This window comes from Pinus tabuliformis, chromosome 8 (assembly GCF_031772625.1).
Source record: "Pinus tabuliformis cultivar Carrire ecotype Pingquan chromosome 8, CPIR1, whole genome shotgun sequence".
NCBI lineage: Eukaryota > Viridiplantae > Streptophyta > Pinopsida > Pinales > Pinaceae > Pinus > Pinus tabuliformis.
The window spans coordinates 848,095,993-848,110,230 of NC_142294.1; the positions used below are offsets into that span (position 1 = coordinate 848,095,993).

At 37.8% G+C, this 14,238-nt stretch overlaps 1 protein-coding gene across 1 annotated transcript in view; it reads right to left on the reverse strand.

Moving 5' to 3' along the window:
• Positions 1–8,010: 8,010 nt before the first annotated feature.
• The window catches only part of UBP24 (ubiquitin-specific protease 24), a 40,130-nt gene continuing 33,902 nt past the window's right edge, over positions 8,011–14,238 (reverse strand). The window contains exons 6-7 of the mRNA XM_089372960.1: positions 8,719–8,895; positions 8,011–8,589 (exon numbers count right to left, since the gene is read on the reverse strand). Coding sequence (XP_089229086.1) covers positions 8,401–8,589; positions 8,719–8,895 — 366 coding nt within the window. The 3' untranslated portion in view covers positions 8,011–8,400. The remainder of the gene's footprint in view (positions 8,590–8,718; positions 8,896–14,238) is intronic.

The window sequence follows — 14,238 nt, forward strand, 5'->3', positions numbered from 1 at the left end:
ATATCTGCGACTTTATTGTGTATGCCCTTTTTATATCTGATGACGAAATGAAATTGTTGTAGGAAGCTAATCCACCTATAGTGTCTTGATTGCTGCAATTTAGTTTGTGAGTGCAAGTACTGAAGTGGTTGATGATCAGTATGGATTATTGTTTCTTTGCTCATTAAGTAATATTTCCACTTCTTCACACTCTGAACTAATGCATACAATTCTTTATCATATGTAGGGTAATTAACTATTGCAGAATTAAAAGTCTCAGAGTGGTAACATATGGGTTTACCATGTTGAATCAACACTGCTCCCATGGCATAATCACCGACATCTGTTTCGATCTCAAATGGTTGTTGAAGATTTGGCAATGCTAGTACTAGTGATGTACTAATTTTTTCTTTCAAGGTGTCGAAGGCTTTCTGTCGTTTGCCTCCCCACTGAAACACCTTGTTCAATCCTGTCAAAGCATGTAAGGGAGCTACAATTAAGGAAAAGTTAGAAATAAATTTCTTCTAATATTGCGCTGCCCCTAGGAAGCTTCTAACTTCTGTAACAGACTTGGGTTTAGGCCAGTTTACAATGACTGCAACCTTAGAGGGATCTATCTTCAGTTCACCACCCCCTACAATATGACCCAAATAATTCAAAGATGTTTTACCAAATTCACATTTTGATAATTTAACATCGAGATTTGCTTGCTTCAAAACATCTAGAGCCTGCTTTACATGCTTTAAATGTTCTTCCCATGTTTCACTGAAAACAAGAATGTCATATTAATATACAATTACAAAATCATCAATAAAAGGCCTGAGTACATCATTCGTTACTCTCATGAAAGTGGCAGGAGCATTAGTTAAGCCAAAAGGCATAACTAGCCATTCATACAGCCCTTGCTTCGTTTTGAAAGCAGTTTTCCATGCATCTTGCTCTGCTACTCTGACTTGATGGTAACCACTACATAGGTCCAACTTGGAAAAGTAAACAGCCTCTTTTCGCTGATCCAATAGATCATCAATGCGAGAAAGGGGATAACGATTCTTGATCGTTATTTTGTTCAGTGCTCAGTAATCAATGCACATCCTCCACGAACCATCTTTCTCACCAACACTATTGGGAATCCGCATGGCGATGTGCTTAGTCTTATGAACCCCTTCTCGAGCAGCTCATGTACCTGCTTCTTGATTTCTACATTCTCTAAAGCGGATAACATGTACATTCTGATGTTAGGCAGAAAGAAACTTCCTACAAATTAATATCGTGTACAATTTCCCTTTTGGGTGGCAGACCTTTAGGTTCTTGAAATAAGATATCATATTCTGAAACAACTTTTTCTAAATCAGCTTGTTGTTTAGCATCACATCCCTCAAATACATTGGTCTTTTCAGATTTCTTTTCCTTTACAACCATCAATGAAAATTGCTTGCATGAATTTACAATCCTTTTCATTTGCCCGGAATTTATGAGAGTATAATTATTTTTGAGTTTGTGAGATTTTACAATATATTTATTCCATCTTTAACAAGTTGATACTTATTTTCAGCTCTATAGACATGGCTTTTCTATTATACAAGTAAGGACTTCCTAAAACAATTCCACATATATCCAAGGGAATTACATCCAACTCAACCTCATCTACGAATGTTGAACCAATGGCAAACCTAAGTTTACATTGTCTAGTCACTTGTAGCTTTGCTTTATCACATAACCAACCCAATGGTATGGCTTCTTGTGAGGTGTGGTTAGTAATCCCAGTTTACTTGTGAGCCACTATCAAACAAATTATCAATCTTTTGATGCTTGGAAATAACTCTAATATGAAAAAGCTCAGGTCTCCTTATCTCATTTTCTTCACTATCAATAGTTTAGGCAGAATTACTAGTAGATGCTTCAGAATTTTTACCTTGTATACATGTGGCTGTGATGGTTGTTTCATCACCTAAGTCTGACCCCAAATATCTCTGAACAGTGGCAGCAGCCTTCTTCTTCTTGCCATTGAACTTCTTGGGTTTTAGCTCCAAATGTAAAGACCAACAATGTTCATCATCATGTCCATCCTTCTTGCAGTGAGTGCATGAAGGTTTGGCCTTTTGTACAGCATTTCCCTTCCTCTCTTTCCATTTATGCTTCCTCTTTTCATTGTTCTTGCTTGCAGTGGGTTTTGATAATCCCTCAATCTCTGGGTTCACATTCTTGCCTCTAGCCTCTAGATGGGTAGCCTAAACAGATACCTCATCAATGCTAGGGTTAAACATGAGAATAGTGTGCCTCAAATAACTATGTAGACCACCTATATACTTCAGCAAAGTTTCAGGTGATCTAAAGAAATGTGTATAATCAAATTCTTGAGTGTAGCTTTGTACACTTTGCCCTTTTAGTTGGCGAAGAGTTTGCCAACTCATCATAGCTTGCTAGATATAAGTTAGTGGATATAATTGTTTTTTAATTGCAGAAACAAATTCAATCCAGACAAAAAGAATTTTACCATGCTTCTTCAAGTCAGCGTGTGCCCTGCCTTCCCACCATACCAAGGCAGTTCCTCCAAGGCGTAGGTTGGCCAGCTAAATTTTACTTATGTCTGAATCAATGCTCTGCACCCTGCAATACACGTCAATCTGTCTAATCTAGTTATCTAGCTTCTCTGCATTTAACTCTCCATCATATATTAGCAAATCTAATTTAACATCTAATTTAATCAAAGAAGTCTTCTTCTTTGTTTTTTCAGGGCTATCAGGAGGTGTGGATAAAGGAGCATTTTTTCCTTTCCCTTTGCCTTCAGAATGGTCATCTATAACAGATTCTTTTGTTCCTTTGTCTTGTTTGGAAGTTGAAGAATCTTCACTTCGATCTTTCTTAAATTCTATATACATTTCTTCTACCATGGCTCTCATGGTCATGAAACTGTCCATGAACTGAGAGTCTGATTCCAAGGGAATTTCTTCTGTCATTTTCCTCTTAGGATAGACTCTACCAATTTCTGAGTTGGTTTCAACCAGCGCTCCTCCTAATTTAAGCTTTGACCTAGTTAGCATTCACAAACAGTGCAGCGCAAGCTTGTTTAACCTAGCGACCTAAAGCTCTCATACCACTTGATCTGATAATGAGATCTAAGATAATTAATAAGGTATTACAGACTCGTGCATGGATTTGCCTATGTTATTTTGTGCAATGGATCGATCAAATTGCGAAATACATATACTTTGAAGCAGTTAAAAACTATAATAGACAAAACACATAAAAACACAGCAGATTTAATAAGGATTTCACCCAATACTCTTGGGATACATCTCTTGGTCCAGCGTTCAGTGGTGGCCTCTCTATTAAGTCTTCAAGCAAAGTTTTTACAATAGTGAGCTCAATTTGAGCCTCACACACAACAGATTCAATTACAAGAGCTTCACTTGAATCCCTCAAGTTCTCTATGAGTACACAGACTCCCTCACAGCTCTCAATCTATGTGCTAACTCTGTCTCGTATTTTCTTGCAACACTGCCTCCCTGTTTGCTTATCTGTCTGTGGCTTTTAAAGCCAACCACGTTGCCTATTCGTTTCATGTCCTCGGCTCTTAGTCTCCCCGGCCTCTTAACGCTTTGAATCCCTCTGCAGCATTATACAATCATTGTTTAACGCATAGAGAGGAGGTGGCCACCCATTCCGCAGCGCTAGAGTGCCTTGGGTCTCTGAAACCCCTGAAACGGTTCGCGCTCTGTTTTTACAATGAAAACACATTTTAACAGAGAAATTCGCCAAAAACATGATATGTCGGATTTCAAAAGTCCTTCAATACACTTCATTCTCCTATCGGGTCCGCCTATCAGTCGTTGTTGCTTATCACAATGGCTTTGTCCCTTTGTTTCATAAATGCATTTAAAATCGCAAAATGCATTGGAAAAGGCTCTTTCCCCGGACTTGAAATCATATGTAATATCCTTAAGGTACCCTTTCGGGTCTAAGTTATCACATCGGCACTCTCCCCTTCGCATTTCATTTAACGAAACTGCGAAAATACATTAAAACATGGTATTTGGCGAACTTCAAAATCCCTATAATCTGGCTCATAATCTCATCGAGTCCCTCCATCGGGTCGCATATATGTATATACACATACCCCCGCTCCTGTGGATCTGTCGATTACAATCTGGCGATGCAACGTGGACCGTCGATCTGTGCGCTCGATCGACGGTCCTCGTTGACCCTGCCAATCGCTATCGCATCGCTTTATAAGTTCCCCGCCGATCGCAGTTGCAACTCTTATGTGGGCTTTGTCGATAGCGCCGATAGCCACCGCCGATAGCGATCCACCAATCGGATCTAGAGCGTTGATCTGCCAGATCCAATGGCTACGGTATATCCCACTGTTCTGCCTTCGATAACTCCTTTTACTTTGTTTTCACAGGTTTCGAACCTCCCGATAGTGTTTATCTGCTCGGCTAAGGGTGTCCCTCTTTCGATATTTTTGGATTTTGACCTTGGGCATGATATTAAAAGTTTCATGAAGACTTAAAGGGCATTCTTGGATCCATTTGGATCAGGGAGGGTCAACCTTGAGAACCTGCGCATAGAGTTGTCTTGCATAGTCAAACCATTTAGAAGCTGTAATATTATTTCCAATTTGTATCTTTTTCGGTTGGAGCTCCTTCCAAAATAATTTGGGATTATTTTTCCCAAGAAAGATTAGTTCTTCCCTCCTTGAAAACATGAAATCAGGCTTTTTCTTGCTTAATAACTACTTGTAAGATTTGAGCTTTATGTGATCCTTGTTTGACTATTTCCACATTCTCCTTGCCTTTTTGCATTCCTCGTCAAACCAAGCATTAACCAGAAAGCAATTTGTTTCAGGTTTCTTAATTTTTGTTATTTTGCACTTCGCAAGTGCGCTTTGAATTAAATGTGTTAATTCATGACTATGAAGGATGTGAATTGTAATTTTCTCCTTCTCAAAGAGCCTCTCTAGCGTCATTTTGAAGGTATTACAATTTTCTGGGGTCAAAAGTATTTTGCCCTGGGGGAGATTTTGTTGGACATGCTAAATTTTTTACTCTAATTGTTTCTTTCCAATCCAAGAGAAACATAAATAAATTGGCTTGTTATCTAATTTCAAATCCCACATCTGATCTCCAACCAAAACTTCTTCCATTTTCTCACACAAACCATGCAAGCAAATTACATAATCTACCACACTTGCTCCATTGTAAGTATTGCAAGTGAAATTACCGAACTTTGACCATCTAGTCAAGCCATTACAAATGACTAAATTAAAGGCCCCACATAGAGTTAGCAATTGTTCACTAAAGAGATTGCAACCCTTCTCCTCTGAAATTGTTTCCCACTGATGATTACTTTCTTATGTAAGCCAAATAGGGTCACAATCATCTTTACAACAAAAAACGATAGCTTGCTCACTTGTAGTCCTAGCATTGAAATCACCCACTATAAGGACTTCACCTGGTTACGAATATGTTGCAATATCTGCTTTTAACGCTGCAAATGGATCTTTGTGGTCAAGCCCTCTACCTTTGTAGATTTTTTAAACTTGTGGCACAAAATAACATGTTGCAATTTTGATGTGGTTTCCATTTTCTGATATTTTAAACCAAATGAATTGCTTATTTGAGTCTTCTTTTTCTAACTAAATGAGACGACATTCTTTCTCCCTTACTCGAACCATGATACCCTCGTGCCTTTTGCCATTCCCTATTGCCTTGTTCCACACTGCCATCTTCCAATATCCTTCAAACAAAGGTGTTTTGCACCATTCATGCTCATGTGTTTCTATGAGGCAAATTATGTCTTTATTTTCGGCAATAGGCCCTACCCCAGGTTCTCGTCTCCATGGGTAACCTCTGTAGTTCCAACAAACTAATCTTAAGGAAACTGGGTATGATTTGATTGCTATTTATTTTGACATGCAAGACTCACATTTGAATCTTTGTCCCTGTTTTCCCATACTGACCTTGCTTTCTGATTTCCTGTTGAAGAGTTTGTTGCCTCTTCCTTATTACCATCTTGTTGCTCTGTTCTGGAAGGAAGTCCAAATTGCGCTATCACAGCTTTGCTTTTATAATCCATGCTCTCTTTCCTTCATCTCTTGCTGCGCTAACCTTTTAAATTTTCTCCCTTCTTCTCTCTTGTTGTTTTACAGTTAAATTTTCTTCTAACAAAAACGAGAACCCCTTAAGAGATGTTTCTTGCTTAGAATCATATATTTATCACGCAAGCTAAGCATAATGACTTTTATGGGCCTCGCTCTCTCCCCGTTAAACTTACCCACCCTCCATGCTTGGCATATTTGTCCTTGCCATAGCAACTTCTCTTCCAAAAAGTCTCTTGCAAGGTCAAGAGTACATTCATTTTTCCCACAGTCTTTCACCGCTTTAATAATTATGTTTGCTGCCACGTTTTGTCTTTCCTTGTCTTCACTATCTTACATGTTGTCAACTTGAATATTTGTTTCTCCTTCCTTATTAGTAGAATTGCTAATAACTTGAGCCCAAGTTGTGGAAACTTAGGTGGAATCTCCTTTCATTTCTTCTCTTGCGTTCTCTTCATGGTTGTATATTTGGGCAATCATTTTCCCTTTATCTTGGGATGGTTTCACATTCACCACCTCTATACTTTCAACTACATATTTCTTTATGTTTTGCACGTCTTCATGCATTGTCATTTTGTCTTCCCTATCAAGAGAGCTTCCTGTAGCAATGCCACGGTTGCACGAAGTGAGAATAATCTAAAACAAAAAAAATCATAGCAAAAGATAATCCGTACAATTGGTGCAATGCAATGAAACTATTTTCAAATAGGCTCGGTAATTCTATCAAAAATTGATAATAATAAAAAAAGGTTAGCAAAGTCTTACAGAGATTGCATTCCATTTTTATTTTTATTTTTATTTTATATAAATCTAAACTAAAACAAATATAATATGTCGCATTAGCATTACTACTTCGTATCTATTTCTTATATAAAAAAATAATTGATAATTTTAAATAATAATAATATGTATATTACAAATTAATATAAAAATTTAACATAATAAAAATTTCTTCATAAGTTTTTAGGATATCAAAATTATATTTATATGTACTTATGCAATCAAGAATTTAATAAATATTAAAACAAACAAACAAACAAAAATAACAAACATAAAAATGGAACTTAATGAACATGAAAACGCTATAAAATAAAATTGAAAATAAATATTTATAAAATATTTTGATTTTGATTTTGAAATGAATTGTGCAATTGATAAGCCATGGTATGGTAACAAAGTCTTTTTTAGTTTTTTTTATTTTTTAATATAATTTTTATATCTGACAAATAAATTTAAAACCAAATAAAAAATAGTCAACCATTTAAAAAAACAATTTAACCTAATTTTCAAAATATTCAGTTTAATATTTATTTTTTTCAAAACTTTAATAAACTTCATAGAATTTGTTGAAAATTTTCAAAACTAATTGAAAATCAACAATCAAAAACAATATAACCTACATATAATTTTTGCATATACTTTTTGGCATGTGGTATTGATAAGCTATGGTATTGTAACAGTTTTTTTTTAAGATTATTTTTTTAATATAATTTTTATATTTGACAAATAAATTGAATGCAACATAAAAATAGTCATCAACCAATTAAAAAAAACATATTCAGTTTAATATTTATTTTTTTCAGAACTTTAACTAATCAAAAAGAACAATATACCCAGATATGCTATTCCTATTCCTTGGGCTTAAGACAATAACTCGTAAGTCAGAAGGTATTGCGCTAAAACGTTATACATGATGACCAAACATACCATATAACAACCAATTCTCAGAAAATATGGAATAGCTCCTCACAGGAAAGCTTGGAAGTTGATATTCAGTTTTAAAGAGCCAAGCAGTACTCCCAGAGGCTTGAGTCTATTTTACCAACAAATTGCTTAATATGAATAAAGACACGTTATAAGGGATAGGATTCTCCCATCACAAAGAAATAATTATTATAAATAAAAGAATCCATTGCAGTGGTGCACCTTCATTGAATAATTTACTTTTTTTATAAGAACATGAAACATATGAAAATGACATATGCTCACTGCTATAAGGATATACAGCCTGAATAGTAACAAATTGATCCAGAAAACAGTACCAAAAACATGAAAACTGGATAACGGATGGTGTTTCAAACTCTTATGCATCCACAAAGGATTTCGGATGCCTCCCAGGGAAAATCCAACTTTCCAACTGTAGTTTAGATTTGTAGCTGTAGCATAATGTTTTACATGTGTAGAACTGCAAACTAGAAGCCTCTTTTAATCCTTGAAGCTAGCAAACTCAGGGGCCTGTCAAGGGGCTGTGTTAAGTAACAAACGGGAATAATTAAATTAAATGAGTTTGCAAGTGGGAGGCATCGGATAATTCCAAAACCTTATATCTGTTTATAAAATAAAAGGTACGCTTGATCATGCAACACTTTGTTCAAACCCACAACAGACACAGCTGCATCATCAAATCGAAGCCACTGGCCATTGGGACGTTTCGTGTCGGCTGTATAATGCCCTTTGGAAGGGTCCTTCCCATGGTGGCTTACAGTAGCTACTAATTCATATTTCCGACCCTGCAGAAAGTTTCATGAAAATTTCTTGATGTATAGGAAGTTCTCCAAAATAATTGAAGTATATAATAATATTAAGGAAAGATTAAAACTGACATGAAACATATAAAGATTAATGCCAAAGATAATTACCTCTGTTGTTGGAGAGACCAACAGATCACGACTTAGAACAATCTCAGGACTGAAGAGCACAGGTTTATGTAGTTTTCCGCTGCCGGTACTTCCAAAGCTGAAGCGCATTAAGTGCAGTATCAACACCTTAGACAACGTCTGCAGTTTTACAGCTTTACTTGCACTCACAACCCCTGCCTGTGCCATGACCAAACAAGAAAGTGCGTTAACTATGAGTCATAATAGCATAAAACATGGAACTTTCCTTACGTGGGACTGCCATGAAATTTCAGATCTTGGTAATCTAGGTAATCTTGGAGAGCATGACCCACATGATCTCACAAGTTTCTCGATATGCATATCTCGTAATTTGAAGAGTAACTGTGAAGCACCACCTAGAAAGAATTGAAAGGCCATTAACAAAGTATAATTAAATGTGTTTTGTGTAGTACACCCTTTAGTGCAGTCTACCAATAAGTCAAACATCATTAACAATGAAAAATGAAACCACGATCTATAAACTTGTACGAAGCATCAATTCCAACCGCTTTTAGAATACAGTAGACTGTGGAGCTGCTTGATATTCTGTACTGAAATAATTGAATTATTCCAGAGACATCTCAAAGTATTCTGCATCAAGCTGTGGAATAATTGAACTCGGATGAATGGATTTAATCCAAAAGAACCAAAGCAGGCTTCAATCCTATAATTCTTAATTGGAAAAACTGGACTTCATCTTCCCAAAAGGAACGAAATAATGACTATAGTCTTTCACCAACATCAAATAAACCATGCACTTCAGCATATCAATTACATATTCGATGGTCAATCAGATATTTTTCAGTGTGCCAAAGACTGCAATTACCTACGATTAAACTAAAACGAAATGCAATTATTCAGATATTTGCTTCATACTTAAGTTTTATTTGTGGTTTCCAACCAATGTTTAAAACTCAGAATCGAACTCATTATTGGCCAAGGGTCAACTCAAACTCAGCCATGACACAGACTGGTTCGAACTTAATAATTCAGTTTACTAAAAACTACATAAAATATTAAAATTTTAATGAGAAAAACAAAATTCCAACCCATTAGAGACAAAATATGCAAAGCCTGTTCATGTATATACCATTGAGGCTGAATATATGAAAATAGTACTGAGTGCAGTACATATCTGAAACAAAATACATAATCAACCAGGTTCTAAATGGCCTCTAGAGTCCAAAAAACATGCTACAGGCTACTGGCCTACTACATATCACTGATCAACGTGATCAATCATCAAACTCATCACCACTGCTGGAAATGGGATCCTCAACATCAGAATCTGGCTCCGAGTCCTCCGACTCCTCAGGGACATCTGCAAGGAGTACTACTAAGAGAAGCACGGGCTGCACGGCTACATCAAGTATTGCCAAATCCACTGCAAACTGCCCATGAGGATTGCCAAAAAAGCTCCAAACTCACTCTAAATCATCAGTCTTCAATGCTGCCCAAACAACTCCAAATACTCAAAGAGAAAGGTGCGAGGCAAATAGAGGTGGGGTGGGGTCTCTTTATAAACAGGTTTTAGGGTTCAGAGTGAGTGAAATTAGTTATTAGTTTTAATATTTTAAAAACAAACGACTTTTCCCTTAATCCGTGCATCATGGGACTATGGCAGGTTGACTCAGCCGGCCTGAGCTGGTTTGGTACGAAACCAGCTGAGGCAGTGTACAACTAAGATGGTTTGGTACATACTGGTCCCCTAAACCTTTTGAAGACTGAATAAGTTCAGCAAGGGTCAACTCAGTAAAGTCCTGAATCCAAGTTGACAGAGTTTTAAAACCTTGGTTCCAAAAGAAATTCTCCATAATTCCAAAGGCTCTGCAATATTGACAATGACCATGAACCACATCATACCGTTCAAAGTTAGATTTCCTTAAAACCCAGTAACTGATTCACAATTTTATAAGTATAAAAACCACAAATACAAACAACTGCTGCACTGGAAACTTAAATTGCAAATACAGAGTTTTCTAACTTAGCATGCACAACAGAATATAAATAAATAATTAGAAGACAAACACATAGAACACAAGATATACCCAAAAAAACCCCAACGTCGGGGAAAACCTGCAACTTTGTGTGTTTTCTATTAGCTCAGCAAACAAACTCTGGAAATTTTTACAGTAAGGGAATGTTCCCCTTTTATAGCAAATCCAATCTTCAATAATTGATACAACCCCTGCAAAATTGTGCTAACCCTTGCGCACTCATGCTATCGTACGGCCATGTTGGTTCCGCCTTTTGCGCACAGATGCACGCTGTACGGCCACACTGGTTCTGGAATACGCTGAGGATATTCAGCTACTTCCTTTTGCCTCTTTGTCCCTGATCTTATTCTTGATTGCTGCAACTCCTAACTTCCTTTCTGAGCCAATCACACACTCTCTGTGCTCTTCAAAACTGATCTCCACTTTGCTCTATCTCCTCTTATGATTTCAACCAAAACCATAAAGTCACTCTCAATGACAGATTAGACTGTGATGAAGGGCTGAGATTATATCATAATTTAACTTGGGATTTTTTTCATTTTTCCTAAGTCCAACTTTAGGAAATAGTTAAATAAATTAATATTCTGCTAAAATGGTTATCTTGTGGATCCCTCTACTTGCCTTAGCACTTAGGCAAGCAGAACCCTTCTCTACTCCAATGAACACTCCCTCGTAGAAAGGAAGGTGTTTTACACTACACCCAACTTCTCCCTGAGGTAAACAAATTTGTTCCCTGGCAAAGCCTTGGTCGGAATGTCTATTGTCTGCTTCTATGTTGGTACATACTAGAGAGAAACTATACCTCTTTGAACAATATCCCTAATGTGGTGATAATATATGTCAATGTGCTTTGAGCAATCGTGAGACACTGGATTCTCAAGGAGCTTGACGCAACTTTGATTGTCATAGTCGATCATGGTAGCCTCCAACTCTATCCCTAACAATCCCACGAGAAGCTTCCCCAACCAAATAGATTTGCACCCTACCAAATTGGAAGCCATATACTCGGCCTCGGCTAAACTCAATGCAACTAATCTCTACTTCCGACTAAATGAAGAAATATTTGTTGATCCAACACTAAATGTGCATCTCGATGTGCTCTTCCTGTCTGTGGAGCTCCCCGCCGAATTTGCATCAACAAAGGCCTCAAGCCTCATCTCATCAACCTGTCTATACCATAATCCAAACTCTACTATCCCCCTAAGATATCTCAACATGTGCTTAGCAACAACCCAATGTGCTTTGGTAGGCTCAACCATAAATCGGCTCAAAGAGTTAACTGTAAAACATATGTCTAGCCACATGACCACCAAATACATCAATGACCCTATCAACTGTCGGTAAAGTGAGGTATCTACCTGCTCTGATCTCAATGCATCTACCTTCCTCCACTTTGACTAGAGGCATGGTCATCGACTTGTAATCCTGCATGAGAATCCTCCTCATAATCTTATCCCAATAAGATTTCTCCATCACCCTACCATACCTCCAACCCAAGGAAATAGTGCATCAACCCCATATCCTTCATCTCAAACTCACTTGCAAGATCTCTCTTACACTCCTGGATGAGCTTATTTGCACCTGTCAAAATCAAATCGTCCACATATAGCACTGGAATAAGTACCTCATCTCTAACAACAATGTAACAGAGGTTGTGGTCAGCTCCACCAAGTCCCTAAAGGCAGTTGTCTATTCGAGCATACCATGTCCGTAGAACCTGTTTAAGCCCATACAAGTCTCTCTTCAATCTACAAACATGTGTCTCTCTATTGTGTTCAGAAATCTAAAGGGTTGTGACTAAGTTGATTTCTCTTCAATTTGATAATTGTGTGTGATGTATCTTAATGTTCTTGATTATTAGCTTCTTCTCTTATTATTATGTTGTTCTTATCATCAAACAGCTACCAAAACAAGAAGATCAACAATACTCAAGAACACAAGTTGTAGGCTCCACGCTAGGGCCAAAACCTCTACACTTGAGAGGAAATCCCACAAATCTCTTCTCTTCTTATAGATTCTTCAAATGACAAATTCCAAGACCTCTAGACCAAGACCAATACCCTTCGAAGACCAAGTCTGACCTCCTTGATGATGTGCTTCCTCTATCCAAGTCAAACCCAGTCAAATCTCTTCCAGCTACATAACTTCGACCCCCAGCTAGAGAATTTCAGCCTCCACTGCAAATCTGAAATTTTTGACCCCTACAACAGTTGTTGCTTCCACACGTGTGAGCAATTTCAAGGCTTCCAAGACTTCCTTTGACCTTCGCTTGGGTTCCTCCTTCTAGGGCTTGTAGGTGACCTAATAGACCTTTCTTCAACCTTCTTTCTACAATTTCCTCAACTTCGATCTTGCAACATCAAAACCCTAGCCTTCCTTCTTCGCACATGTAAGAGAGAGAGAGAGAGAAATAACCCAAACCTTCGTCCTTCTTCTGCTTCGCTTTCGCTTAGATGATGAGGAGATGAGTGAGTGTCCATAGGAGGTTGAGTTCCCTCCTATATATAGGCTTCCAAGGAGGACGACATGCCCTAATGAGGCTAACTTCTTAGCTCCCAAACCAACTTGGTCTTGGAGGGTATTTTGACACTTTTAAATGCAAAAAATAACGATTTTTACGTGTTACAATGTGCCTGATGGGGTCTTCTTCATATGACAATGACTCTTTTGACTTCTTGACCCTAGGACAAACCCTAGAAGCACTCAATGGCTGCTTGACCTCTAAATGAAAGACCTTGAGCATGAAAACCATGCTACAAAAATAACAATAAAAAAAAAATACTTTCCTTTTACAATATACAACAATCAAAAGTACATTTCATATTTATGAAGACCGAACCCAGTTACACATTTCAACATATTGCATGTCTGTTGCTCAATTTAAATCTCCTCCTCAACAACCCCATTGAGGAATGTTGTTTTAACATCCATCTGGGGAGTCCTCCACCCAATCTGCGTTGCAAAAGCCCTAACAGACAAAAAATTGGCCACTAGGGCAAAGGTATCGTCATAATCGGTCCCCTCTACCTACAAGAACCCCTTTGCCACAAATCTTGCCTTATATTTCTCAATGCACCCATCAACCCCATGCTTGATCTTATAGAGCCAATGAGAACCCACCATAGATTTACACTCTGGCCTTGGCACCACCTCCCAGACATTGTTCTGCATCATGGAAGCATACTCCTCCACCATGGCATCTCTCCACACCTGCTGAGTGGTTGCCTCCTAATCACTGGAAGGCTCAACATCCAACAATTTTGTCATAAGACCCATAAATCCGATGTACCTCTATGGTTGTTTGCTCCTCTAATTGATGTGCTAGGAGCACCAACTCACTCCTGCGCCTCCTGGATCAACTGATCTGCCCATCTCGCTTTCCTTCTCCCTATGTTGGGAGTCACTACCTGATTGGGCTCCACTTGCTTCTCCAACTGTGTGTCCTCATCCTTCTGTTGCTCAAGCTACCCATCAACATGTACAGTTGTACTCTGATGTGTTAGTT